Raw genomic sequence first — 15,032 nt, forward strand, 5'->3', positions numbered from 1 at the left:
AAAAATATCGACTGAATCAACAATTGTTTTGGACGCACTGTTTGTTTTTTTATTGGGCGCTTGTTTTTCAGTCTTTTATTTTTACCGCAAATTTGCAAAAGAAAATTACTGTTGCTCTTGCTATTTGTTATAGGTTTAGCTAATTGCTTGTGTATTATGACTTAATGAAATAAAAATAAGAGTTAAAATAACATAACTTAGATCTAACATAACTTATCATCCAAATATTTTTATAAATTAACATTTTTTACCCGAGTAATGTTAATTATTAGTGTTTGATACCAATAAGTTTCATTATGGATGAGCGCTGGCAAATATTTTTTGAAAAATTTCCAGAGACAGTGACTAGTGAACAGTTACCTGTTAAATTACCTAGATTTGACTTGGATCTATGTGATTTAGCCGGGGCAGCAGCCGACTGGTGTCATCAATATTTGAAGGACAGGTAAGATGTCTTAGGTATATTCAGTAAAAAACTAATTTTAGCGGATAAAAATATAAGTAAATATGTTTGCTCTTGGTTAAGTTCTAAGTATACAGAAAAACTATGACTATACAATTACTGTGATAATAAACTAATGAATAATAAATCTGGAATTAATTTTCTTCATCATTCTGGGTTTTGAAATTGTGCTGAGGAGGTACTGTAGTCTGGGTTTAGATGAAGAGTGATTAAACTAAGACTAGCTAGTATGTAAACTCATCTTTATGATAAATCCATAATTTGTATACATATATATAAGAAAAAAATGTTGCCAAAATTTTTGAACTCTTGAGTTTTTCAAAATATTATTACTATTAAGCCAAAATTTAAATTAGCGATAATTATAGATAAATAATTCAATTATTGCTTTATATAGGAATTAGTGGTACTATAACTATTGTATTTAATGAAATAAAATTGCAAGTATTATATACCTAGTACTTTAAGTTATTTTGTTAAACCCCAAATGGACTTATTGTCTTAAGCTTTGAGGGAGTGTTAAAAATGCATATTAATAAAGTAAATTTTAAATAATATAATAGACAATTTTTAGTTTGTTTTTGTTTTTTATTAATAGATATATTTATATATTAGATTCTTATGTTTCCTTTATTCTTAATATGTCCATCTTATAATTATATATTTATTTTTACAGAAAATGTCCTAGTGACCTTATTGTATTTTTAACCCAAAAAATTATAAACAATCTCAGAATCCAGTGGGCAGCTGAACCAAAATTATTTGGATACAGACCCGAAAAAGAAGGTTTGTAAATTTTTCTGAATGTATTTAATAAAAATAATATATCATAACAATTATCTTTCAATTCAATCTACTTCTTGTAGGTAATTTTTAACTTTGAATGCTATAACAATTTATCTTACTTATTCTACACATTGTGTATAGCATTTCATTGTAAATCAAAATAATATGTAAAATCTTTTTATTATACAACATCTATTGTTCATTATACACCTACCTACTCAACCATTATGCTCTTAAGTCTTGAGGCCATTACTTCAAAATATCCTACATTGAGACACACCACTGTATATCAGTATAATCACACACATTGTTTTTTAATATTTACATTAGATTATCAAGCATTATGGTTAATGCAGCGAGTTATTGGAGAATTAAATGAAGTTTGTTTAAAGCACGCTACTGTTATTCCATATCATCAACCTTTATTGACTCCAGTATGGTGGTCATCATTTGTGTTAAAAAATACCAGAAGACAAATGGAAGATTATATAACAGTTGTTCCTTATTTGCATACATTGTTTGATGTTAAGGTATATATCATGATTCATAATACTAAATTTTATAAAGTATAACAGCTAATTAATACGAAGCAAAAAAAAAATATATATATTTTCAAATAAACCAACATTATAAATGATTATAATAACAAAATACCTATAGTTAAATCCCTATTATTAATATTTTCAAAAGATTGTTCAAAGCAATACTAATATTGATAAAATTGTGTGTCAGGATTTTGGTGAAGCTTCTTTCTATGCAGTTTATGATGGACATAATGGTTTAGATGCTGCTGTTTATAGTTCAATGTATTTACATCAGTTTTTAGTACAGTCAAAGTACTATCCAACTAATCCAGAATATGCACTGTATGAAGCATTTTTTACTACAGATAAAGGCTTTACACAAAAAACTGAAAAATATGTAAGTTAAACGTGATTTTGTTTCAAAATATAATTAAAATTTGTTTATATTTTCTTTCAGAATTTAGTAAGTGGCACAACTGCTGTATGTGCATTATATAGGCAACAAGAGAAAAAACTTTATATAGCATGGGTTGGTGATTCAATTGCTACATTGTGGAAAAATGGTACACCTTTATGTTTAGTAAACAAACACGTTCCAGAAAGATATGTATGTTATTATTTTCTATTAATTTTAATCTTAATGTATTTCCTAATACCATTTCTGAATTTTTTGATAGTATTACAATGTCATTCAGTATATCAAAAAATGTATGGTATTTAGTAAATTTATTAAATAATGACAATGACACATTAAAATAAAAAATATTTTCTTCGAAAATATATAACAAAATAATGGCATACTTACGGGAGAGAGAAGTTTAGGTTTTTAACCCCCCCCCCCTCCCTTCATAAACAAATTCTGCTTACTCTATCAAAACTATTCTAGCGTTTGTCTTAAAAAGCATAGCTCATTTAATTATATATTTATATACATTATAAGAAAAATGATTCAACAGATTAATTTCTTAATATTTTATTATCTTAATAATGCATTCATTTTGATGTATCCCTAATCCAAAAGCCTACTGAAATCATTTATTCTATTTTGTTATTAATTAACCTTTTCTACTTGGTATCTATGTGTCTTTTTAGATTATATCTTAAATTTAATGTTTAATTCCAATAAATCAATTATTTTAATACAAACTATGTGTTCATCTATTTGATGTAGATTAAATTCTATTACATAGGTAGTGTTTTTAATTTTTTTATTATAGCTAGAACATAGTATTTAATTTACATTTGTGATTTTTAGTTTGTTCATATGCATAAAGTTATAATTTTTAATGCTATTGATAATAATGGTAATATATTTATTGACATTATCAAATTATTTAAATATTGTAATACCTATGTAGATAATAAGTATGTTTCATAATTTAATGTTGTATTACACACTGCAAAAGCTGCCGGTATATATTTTAGCTTAATTTTTAATATATGCTAAAAAATAATTATAATAAAAAAAAAACGCTATATTCTTTTTTAAGCTACAGCATTAATTTGGTAAAAATAATATATGTTTAATTATCATAATATTAGTAATTTTTAATAACTTTAATAAACATATTAATACATAAAACATCATGTATTTTATGTTATCCCTTGTATTTTAGGATGAAGCTAACAGAATAAAGAATGAAGGTGGAATTGTATCAGAATGTCAAGGTATTTGGCGTGTAGATGGTCAGTTGGCAGTATCTAGAGCTATAGGTGAATCACATATTTTTTAAATTAATTTAATAGCTGTATATAATCTAGTATATACTTTTACTATATTATATAAGTACAATAAAATACAATAGATATAAAATATCTGTTATTATGAAATTGAAGACCAATGAAAAACGTACGTTCTAAATTAAATGATTCTCTTATTTTCTACATAAATAGAATTAAAGTTAATATAAAGTAATCTGAATTTTTAAACTATGGTATTATTATACTAAGTCTTATACTCTATGTTGTGTAAATTATATATTTTTATTACGAACATTGACAATGACTTGTGGTCATATGACGGCACTCTTTACAGGGGATCCATCAAACCTTAAAATTTACAGAAAATCCATTTTTTTCCGATCAATAATACTGTACTTCCTAATAGATGTACAATATGGAATTTTTCTGACTATAGTTTACTCTCAAATATGCATATAAACACTATACCTAAAATAGCATCCATCCTTTTCAAACATTATTGACATTGCTTAATCAATCATTCAAACACTCTCATTAAAAACTCAACACAAAAAAACCAGAGATTTAGCAATAATGAGTTGGTACAGTTATCTTATAAATTAATTGTAACAAAACAAGACAAGTATTAATTACCTTGAGTTGTATAGTTTTAAAAGATAACATTAATGAGTGATTTTTTTACACTGTTTTCTTCAAACTTAGTCAAACTGTAGCAACAATAATTAATGTTTACATCTATAATAGTAAAAAATTATAATTTATGAATCTTATTTTTTTTACAAAAAAAAAAAAAATATTGTTATATTATATACAAGTTAAATAACTAATTACATTTTTTTTAACTAGATCAAAAAATTTAAGAATTTTTTGATATGGAACTTTACTTTTAAATTATTTTTATTGTATTATTTCTAATTAAATATGATTCTTTATTAGCTGTCTGATTAGTCATGTCACTCATGTGTATAAAGTGTTAATATGTTTCAGTTTTAAGAACTTATAAAATTTCCCTTTACATTATTAAGTAATCATACATATCATCATTATAAACAGTAACAAATATTATACACTTATAAATATAATATAATTAGAAAGAATTAATTTATTACAATATTATCTATTTAAACAGTTATTACTCATTTTATAGATACTCAAATTAATTATTACAATTAAATCTCCACAATATTAAAGAGAAAAAACGGGAATTTGTTTGTTGTATAGTAGGTTATGAGTATATTTTTTCACATATAAATATAAATATTGCATTTAACATAAATCTTGTTAACATTTCAACTACAATTTCTTACATAAAAAAAAATAGCTCATAATAAGGAATCTTATATTATATATTAATTTGTGTTCTAACATAAATTTAATAAAAACCCAAAAATACTTGTAAACATATCTAAATAAATGTATAATAATTAAAACTTTTTAATACAATTGATGGCAATAAAAAAACATATTAAGATTATTCCTCATTTTTTTGAGTTGAAACAAAAAATTTAAACTAATTTCATCCTGAATTGATATTGCATAAATATTTTCTTTTTTTGTTAATTTTTCTATCAACTAGTACAAATTAGAATTTTCTATCAAAAACTACCTTCAAAGTTACAAATTTAAAGATTTTTTGTGCTTTAAAACTCGATAATAAATAAAAAAAACTCCTTACATAGAAAACTAATTCATTCTTTGCTCCAAATGTAATTTCTATTTGATTTGTTGTAATTTTTCTTTCAGAATTCTATTATTACATAATATTATATGTTTTCCAATAGAAGTTGGAATAGAAAAATAATGATATAGGTTATCAATATTTTTTCTTTTCTTTTTTTAATATTAATTTTTATTATTAGTAGTACTAATTATTTTAATTCAAATTTCCTTTGTCTACTTTTTCCAATACATGCTAATTACTAAGTACCAAATTTTATGCATTGGATTAATCCATTTTATAAATACAAAGTATAGATTCTATGTTTAAAATCATTGAAAACATAAGAAAAATCAAAATGGCATATGTATGTAATAATAATTAGTTTACTATAAATATTGTTTAATATTTTAGGTGATGTTAAATACAAACCGCATATAATATGTGAACCAGAGATGAGATCATTAGTTTTAGATGGAAATGAAGAATTTCTGGTTCTGAGTAGTGATGGTTTTTGGGAGTATACAACACCTGAAGATATATCAGAAACTATTTACAACGAGTTGCTTGAAACCGATGGTGAGTGAAATAAATATAACATAATATATTATAAGGGTGATTTTGTTTGGTTTATTATCCTTACACTTCAATATAATATCAGTACACAAAGGACCCTAGTCAAACGTCAATGCTTTTATATTAAAGATAAATAGCTATTTTTAACTTGTACTCCATACAAAATTGCATTTTGGTAATAAAAGCCAGTATCGATTGGGATAGAAGGGTCCATCCCTTATATCTTGTAAAAATCAATATATATTATTAACCTAGTGAATTTATTTAACATTCTTAAGTATTGACTTTTATTGTATTAATTGTTTAATTAATTCGATTTTTCAACTAAATTACAAGATTAAATATTGTGATTTATTTTTAAAGGTTCTATTACACAGAATTTTCACTAGATAACCTTGTTTATAATGTTATGTCCTTGCTTGATTATATCAGACCGCGGAGGACGGGGCGTTCAGAGTATACAATAAGTACCTATATAATTTTGTATACCAGCCATGTTGATCGTTTTCCTTCTACATAGATATACAGAAAGTATATAGGATTTTTATTGTTATCTCCCACCAACGCGCAAATAATTTACCACTGATTTTTCACAGAAATCTTTGTCAATCGTCAAAATGACATTGATTAAATGCTATCAGATAGTGATTTAATTTTTACATTAGTTTTCATTATAATTAATCTGTCTTATATTAGTGATTCTTAGTTTAATCATTGACACGTAGTTGGATTAGTAATTTTATTTAAACGTTTAGGTAACATTTAAATTTTTATTTTTAACAAGAATTTCGATTTAATCTCAAAAATTCAACGGTAGCTTAAACATTCCAGTATCTTAACTCTTAAGGACTCAGGTATTTTACATTTAATTAATTAATTATGTTAAACTTATATAATAAAATTGTCTCTACTTGACAATTATACAAATTAGATAAATTTTTCTCGGCTGTATTTATCATTATCATAAAGACATCTTAGAGCTTTTAATAATGATTAAAAAAAATCGTTAAATAATGTAATAATAATTTTTTAGGTTCTAATAGAATTTACGATTATCTACAATTTTCTGTAATTCGAACAAAATTTCTTAAGAAAAACATGCTTATAACATATTTTGATCGACCTATCTAGTCGTCCACTCTTAAATGATTTTTAAGGCATCATGAGAAAACTATGTATGTTCAAGGTCTATTCATCAGATCTCTATTATAATTGGTCACGCATCATTTGTGATGTAGTTTTTCTATTATATTTTTTGAACAACCTTGTTATATATAAATTTTAATATACACCTTCAAAGCACATTTGGATTGAATTCTATATTTTCGCTTTATACTACTACGTTTCAACGATTTAAATTAAGAAAATGATCTTTTTGATTTTTTTTATCGACATTTATGTTTATACCTCGGTACTCGGTAGTAAATAGTAGTAGTCAGTAGATATAGGTATGTAAAATATCATTGTTTTGATTGATTAGCTCAATCGAAAAACTAGTTAAAATGATAATTTAATCTTTATAAATAAATGAAGTATATTTGAGTTAATAATTCTTATATGGTTTTATGGTCTAAACCTCTAAACACTCCTCACTGCTTGTGCGCCACCAAATGTGTTTATGATTTACGAAATAACGCATGGAATCAAAATATAATAGGTAGGTACTTAGGTGTACCATATATGTATTTTATTTGTTTACTAAATTTTAATAATTATTATTACAACCAAATTATCAATAACTACTGTTTTACGAATTTAGGAGATATAGTAATAAGGGCCTAATTGACAGGATGTCCTCCAAACGCGATTGATACTATCTGTGTTTTTACCACAGGAAGTGCGCATTGTGACTACTAGTGTATAATATATACTTTAATACAATAATATTACACACAGATTTGTTATATATATAAACTAGTGGATAGAAGTTATTGGTTTTCAGAAAAATAGTTTTTTTTTTATAAAATTTTCACCAAGTTCAAATTTTCTTCAGATTTTTATTCAAAAAACTTTTATAATCAATAGAGATAATATAATCAACTAGCTACCTACATTACCAATGTGACTGGTTACCTAATAAGTACCTACTACCTATAATACTGTATAATTTTATTGGGATTTATTAGGATGAAAAGTAAAATAATAAGTTCTACTGTATCAGCATGTAAGAATTCTAAAATACTACGTATTTAAATATTTTTTATTTTTATCATAATTTGTCATTCATCAAAGGTGTTCGCCATTTTATCCAAATTCAAAAGTATTTATTGAACGGAAACACCTCTAATATATACATATATATATATTAAAATGTGTTAAAACGTTATAACTATAACTAATGACTTTAAAGTTATACAACCATAACACATGAATTACTTTATAAGCAATAATAAAACATTGTTGATTAAATTGAAATTAGTATACCTACAATAAGTACAGCAGCACTAAATAAATAATAATTACTTTTATCTGCAGTTTGTTATATTTTGTTATTTAATTTAAAATTAAAATGTATTATTATATTGAAATTTAAAACAGTTATATAATTACCTTAACTTATCTATTTCATCCCTAAGTTAATAGATAGTAGGTAACTAACTTAATATTTTCTTTCCGCATAATATACTAATTTATTGCTTTACTTCGTTCGCCAAAAGAATGTGCGTACTTCTCGCATATGGGTTATAATTCTGGTGGTTAAGATGCAACTATATTATCTCGATGAAAAAAGAATGGTTTTTATATTATTCGATCGCCAATGAGTATTTTAAACAATAGCAGAGCAATGAACGTATGTAGGTGTTGTATAGAATAGTATAAATATAGGTTATATCGTTTGTGGTTACTGAATATGTATTATATGTATGTATATATATACAGGGTGATTCTTGTAGCATTAAATACTTAATTCTCAAAAAGTATCAACGTTGTTTTAAACTATTTTTTCAGGTTTATATAGTTTTAAAACAATAAAACAAACATTAAAAAAAAATTATATTTTATTTTAATGGTTTAATCGTTATAATTGTTGATATAAACTTTTTAATTTTTTTTTTTTTTTTTGAATGATACAGCATACATTTTTAATTTCATCATATTTCTAAGCAGATTATATTCTAAGAATTTTAATGTACGTAAAAATTTAGTTCTAAATGAGTAAAGTTAGTTGATTTTATGTTATACCTCTGTTATTACTTAGGAGTATTTAAAGTTTGATGAGTGAGGTACCCCTTAGCTTCTACACGTAGCTATCATTCATATTTTGCATAGATAATTAAAAATTTATATCTAATAAACGAATAGATCGAAATTTAATTTTTATGCATAGAAATTATTGAAAAATATATTTTACTTCAGAATATGATGAAATATAAAATGTAAAAATATTATTTTTTTCAAATTCTTAGTAGTTTTAGAGATGATGAATGTTTATTGTTAAAACGACCATCCTGTATGTATTATATTTATATGGATATCCTTTATTTATTTCGACAAGCGACGACCAATTTTACTAGACGCTACATTCCCTTGATTACCCCGGATATCACGTACTTAAAACTATATATAATGTTTATTTCAGTAAATGACCTCATCAAACGTCTAAGCACGTTTTTTGGATGCAAAATTTTCATCACTTTGTTTTCTAATTACTATATAACAGTAATTTATGATTAAAGCAACAGTGTTATGTTTATACAATACATAGGCATAATATCGCATATGGACCATATAGTTCTTAAGCTCTAAAAATAATTACCTTTTTGTAATCTTTTTTTTAGGCAGTCTAGCTATAGTTTCTTCATTTAAATTCATACTACAATAATATTTTATAATTTAATGAACATATATAATTACCTAAATTTTTTTTATTTAAATCGACGACGCCGGGGGATCTAGTTTTAATATTGCAACTTTCCCTAAATACTGATGTAGTACATTTACTACATTTATTATTAGTCGCTATAATAGTATTACAATAGTATGCCGCTTTAAGTTATAAATTATAATACAATACAATAGTACATCATATATAACACAATACAGTCACAACGAAGATTACAGTGATTTTTTTTATAGTTTTGAAATTTCTGTATAGTTAATGAACTATAATAATATGTTTATTAAAATTATATTATTGATTTGAAGAGTTTTTCATTTAAATTTGAACAAACAAAATTAAACGAATAATTGTAGAATATTATTATTTTGGTAAAGTATTAAAATTAATTCATTAGTATTTTTATTTCATAACTGACAACTGTCTAAAGTATATAATATAGGTACATTCATTCCATATTTTCATGTTATTTACAGTTTTAAATGCTGGAAATAATGGGCATAGCCGTTTTCGACCAAAAACGTATCCTTCCCTTTTCGGCCGATTCACTTTTTGACCAAATTTAAAAAAGGTCGATTATATAATGTTGATTTAGGTAGTCTTAAATTTTAAATAATTTTCTATATTTTATTTTACAGTATGTTATGCAACTTATACTTTTAATAATTTTTCAAAATTACATAACTATATAATTTCCATAATTTTACAAAAATGTTTGTTTTGGTTGAAAAGGGAATCGACCTTTTTTAAAATTGGTCGAAAAGGAAGGGTACGTTTTTGGTCAAAAACAGTCTCGCCCGAAAAAAATATTAATTAGTCTAAAATCCTATTTTTACAAATTTAATTATGTAATGTATTTATTTTTCAATATCCAATAATCAATTTCACCGCTATTTAAAGAATTACTTTTTTATATAAATGTTTTATTACATTTGTAGTTAGTGGGGTAATCTATTTTGCGTGTTGGTTTTTGCGGTTTTAATCAATAAAAATATTTAAATATATAAACAGAATTGCATAGTTTGTGTTTGGTTCATTGTTTTTCTATCATGCTCTTTTCTATTATCTTTCTCTTTTGTTTTAACTTTTTCTATTGTGCAATAAACGATTATTATTTATTGTTAATGCTGTTGCACATTGTTATGACACTTACATTTTGCTTACTTGACGTTATAAGATTTTTATTAACGTTTATAATGTTTTTACAGTTTCACCAACACCTCCACACCATAATAAGGTATTGACTTTATACAATTTGCACCATGTGTTTGTACATTTTTATATTTAGCTTTATTTTCTGGTTGTTTAATGTGTCATTGCGAAAAAACGATAGGATCTATATCTGCATAAAAATCATACTCTGTCCGCACGCAATATAAACAAACACCTTCATGATCCATGTTAATAGTATCCACGATTCGTGACTCATGCATTCGAAATACGAACACCCTCTTTCTCTTTAACAATGACGTCACTTTTCCGTTCATATGGCCCCTGGGTAATTTGTTGTTACAGAGTGTCCCTACTGAACAAATAGATCGTTTGATCAATGAAAAAGCGTTGAAATAAAACTATTGAATCTATAGGGTTATTTTGTTTGAATATTTTAATTCTTACGTTATTCACGTAAGACATACCGTATATATTATGAGAGATGTATGTTATATTTATGTGAGGATGTTTAATTTTTTATTTAAAAATAATGCCACACAATTTAAAATGCATTTATAATTATTATAACTTATTAATTAATACTCTTATTCAGGTATTTATTTATTTTTTTAAATTTGCAGAGTAAATATTTATTCTTTTATTCGTGACTTGTTTTACATATTTTGTATTTATGGCACGTTATCAAATATCTCATCTTGGTTTATGCAATGATGCTATCTTTATGGTCGTTTTTCTCCTCGAAAACTATAGTATAGAATGGAATTTCTCCCTCAATCGACCAAGTCTATATTTACCTCGTCACTTTTATACCATATGTTGTAATGTGGACGGTAGTTATACAGTTATACAACGTACTAAGTTCTAACGTGCGTACGTACATATTTAAAGTAAAAATGAAACAGTAGACGTCAAGAGACTCCAGTTCGATTGTTCTATTTTAGTCTTGTCTACGTCTACCCAATGACATTTTACATTTTAAATGTTTTATTTACTTCAAGAGATCCAATGAATTTAATGTTACTAATTTCTAATTTTTGTGGAGATTTTAAAAATGATTATTTGTAATCAATTAGTTTATTTTGTTAATACATAATATAATGACTTAGTTAATTAAAGGTGATTATATCTAGAATAAAATAAAAATTTTATATCATACCTACATAAAATGTATGATTGTAAGTAAATGTGTAAAGTATTTATGATTTATGATACTGTTCGTTTGATATACCTAGTATATTAGTATAATTTATTTTTGAAAAAAGTTTTGGTGGGGTTCATTAAAATATTCTTACCTTTAAATTTGATAATAGCCAATTGGTTAATCCACTTTAATTTTTAAAAAATAGAATAAAATAGATAGGTACTATGTTTGGTACGTTACGTTTATGGATAAGACGTAGAAAATACATTACGGGTATACGATTTTTTTTTAATTTTTCGTAATATTTTGGTTTGTTAACCTAAAAACTTCAAAATTAAATACAACGTTCGTCATGAAGTTATTGTTTTCCAAAATATATTAATCTTATAACGACTTGAAATTTTGCACCATTATTACTGATACCTATTATTAATTTTTATGTGTACAATAAAATTTTTCAAAAAATGAATAATTTTAAGCTTTAAGTGCCAGAAATTTTTTACATAATTCTACTTACTGTGCTTCCTTAATCGTCATTATAAAAATATTTTATAGTAATTATAATATACCTACTATATTTTTGGCCAAAGTTTCAACCTACTATACTACTAAACAATAGAAAAATAAATTATTAATAGCAATATTATAAATTTTAAAATATCCTTAAAAATAGTTGCTGACAATTTGTTCAGGTCAGAATCGCTGTTCGTACACAATGGTTTTTATCATTATATTCAAATTTAAAACATATTTTATAGTTTACTGTTGTAACCAGGTACTCATTATCAAGATACACCCGAAATTTACTTTAAAGCCACAGAGCGACTTTTCTGGTTTTTATCACTTTAGCCAGTAATATTATATCAAATTAATAATGTTTGTATTCCCTCACAATCTACAATAAACGAAGTATTTAAATATTTCCGATAATTGTATATCTTATATTATTAACGATATATGTATAGTATATATTAGCTATTTAATTGGTATTACATTATTACATTTATAAAATATCTGTTTTGCTTTTACATACCAGTATAATACCATTTATATTTTTTTAAATTAGGCATTATAACTTTGTATTATAATTGTTTATTTGTGTGCTGTTTTCAAATTAAAAAGTAATTGAATGCAATAATTAAATTTTATAATTAGTGAAAGTGGTTTACATATAAATATAGTTCTATTATACATTTTATATTAACATAATTTTAATTTTATTAAAATTTCTAGTTTTAAATGTTTATTTTACATTTACATATTATTTAAATTAAATTATATTATAATATGTACATCAATTTTAAATTTTAATATTTCAAACTATTTCCTTGAAGTTTATTTGTGTTAGGTTATTAGATACACGCGAGTGTAAATTTATATATTTTGTATTTAGTGTATTTATATTTTAAAATAATTGTCAATAGAAAATAACTTATGTTTAAATTGTATTCGTAATGTACCTATAACAAAAAAAAAAAAATGCAAAAAAAGAAAGAATTTTAGATTCTGAGCGAAGCGATTTACAATTGGTTTTATAATGATGTATTTTTTTTTGATTACCTTTTTGATCATTAAAAATTTTTCAAGCTTCAACTTTGAGAATAGGTTCTGGTAGAAAATTAAATCTAGTTGGCACCTAGGGAGGACAAACATTTTTCTATATACTTCAAGGCAATTGGGAGAATGAAGTTAGATATGATAAAACTACTAAAACTGGAATATTTATGTAAATTTTTTTACAAAAAATGTTTTTGTTATTTTGTTGTCATTCAAAAATAAATAATCGAAAGAATTTTAATTTTCACCAAATTATTATGCTGTTAGAATATACTCGATATAATAATTTGGTTTTTTTTTGCTGTTTATTTATTTTGATATTTTTAAATTTGTTTATAGGTTTATTATTATTTTTGTTTTTAGTGTAAAAACTTAAAGATTTAATTCAAAATCTCTAATAAAAAACTATACTGGAATTAAAAAATCAATAATGTAAAGCCATATAAGTTGTTGATGAGTGATTGAAGTTCAAATATTGACGACATTATAGTTTTAAACGTTTTTTAACAACTTTATATTAAATTATAATATAATTTTATAATATTATAGGTCAATAATTACAATAATATACGAAAATTAAGAAACAGATAATTTTTATAGAATATAGATAAATAATTAATTTTAATGTAGTTTTAACTGACTTGACTTATGATTTATGATGTGGAAAGTAATGTACCAATTGTACCACAAAAAGAAAAATTGCTTAACTTGTTGATACTTGAATCATCTAGCCATCTAGGTGTTACGATAGTCACTCAAATAAGATTAAATTATTTATATATTGTTATAATATTCTTATGGATACCGTTATTATTGCGGCCAATACTCTGTAGTTGACGTAACGGATTCTATCGCGGTTTTTTACGCGTAGGTATTTGAATTGCATAAAAGTTTGCTAGTTCAATTCTATTAAGCAGTCGTAACAATACAATATTTATCATAATAACAACTGACGTGATTATACCAACGAGATCATGTCAATCGATCCACTCATTTCCACGCGTTGAACACTATAGTTGCCATATGTCGCATTGTCGCCGTTAAGTTGTTTAGTGGATGCAGTGGATATTGTTGTCTGTAGTGACGCGAAATCTAACACCGACCTGAATTCGATAGAGAAACCTTATACATGTTGTATAGACGGAAAGTATCTGTGGTTAAAATTTGGTTTAAGTCAGGAAAGGAACCTTATTGTTAAATTTTCATATCACCCCTAACATCAAACAAGTAATAACTTAATATATTAAATCAAAGTATACGGGGTTTTACAAACAACGATTATGTATAATATATAATAACATAACCAATTTATATACTATATACAATATGTACATTAAGTTTTATAGGTATTTATAATATTTTCTATTTTTTTTTTAAACATTTTTCTAACAGTATTCAACCATCTATATAGGACTATTCATTACAATTCTTTATTTTATTTATTTCAGTAAGTGCTAATGAGAAATGAAATAAAAGTATTTTTTAAATTATCTTTACAGTTCCATTCATCGGTCACATGTCAAAATGACAATAATAATCATGTTACTGATCAACCGCATTTTTTAATTAATAAAGTTATAACCTATTTCCTTACTAAATATATATATGTATGTATA

At 24.4% G+C, this 15,032-nt stretch overlaps 1 protein-coding gene across 1 annotated transcript in view; it reads left to right on the top strand.

The window, feature by feature from the left end:
• The first annotated feature begins 73 nt into the window (after positions 1-73).
• The window catches only part of LOC114132768 (nuclear pore complex protein DDB_G0274915-like), a 39,728-nt gene continuing 24,769 nt past the window's right edge, over positions 74-15,032 (top strand). Inside the window, 7 exon segments of the mRNA XM_027998337.2 lie at positions 74-445; positions 1,140-1,249; positions 1,580-1,779; positions 1,982-2,170; positions 2,231-2,380; positions 3,390-3,486; positions 5,546-5,710. Of these exon segments, the coding sequence (XP_027854138.2) occupies positions 297-445; positions 1,140-1,249; positions 1,580-1,779; positions 1,982-2,170; positions 2,231-2,380; positions 3,390-3,486; positions 5,546-5,710 (1,060 nt within the window). The 5' untranslated portion in view covers positions 74-296.

The sequence above is a fragment of the Aphis gossypii genome, chromosome 1 (genome assembly GCF_020184175.1).
Source record: "Aphis gossypii isolate Hap1 chromosome 1, ASM2018417v2, whole genome shotgun sequence".
Taxonomy (NCBI): Eukaryota; Metazoa; Arthropoda; class Insecta; order Hemiptera; family Aphididae; genus Aphis; species Aphis gossypii.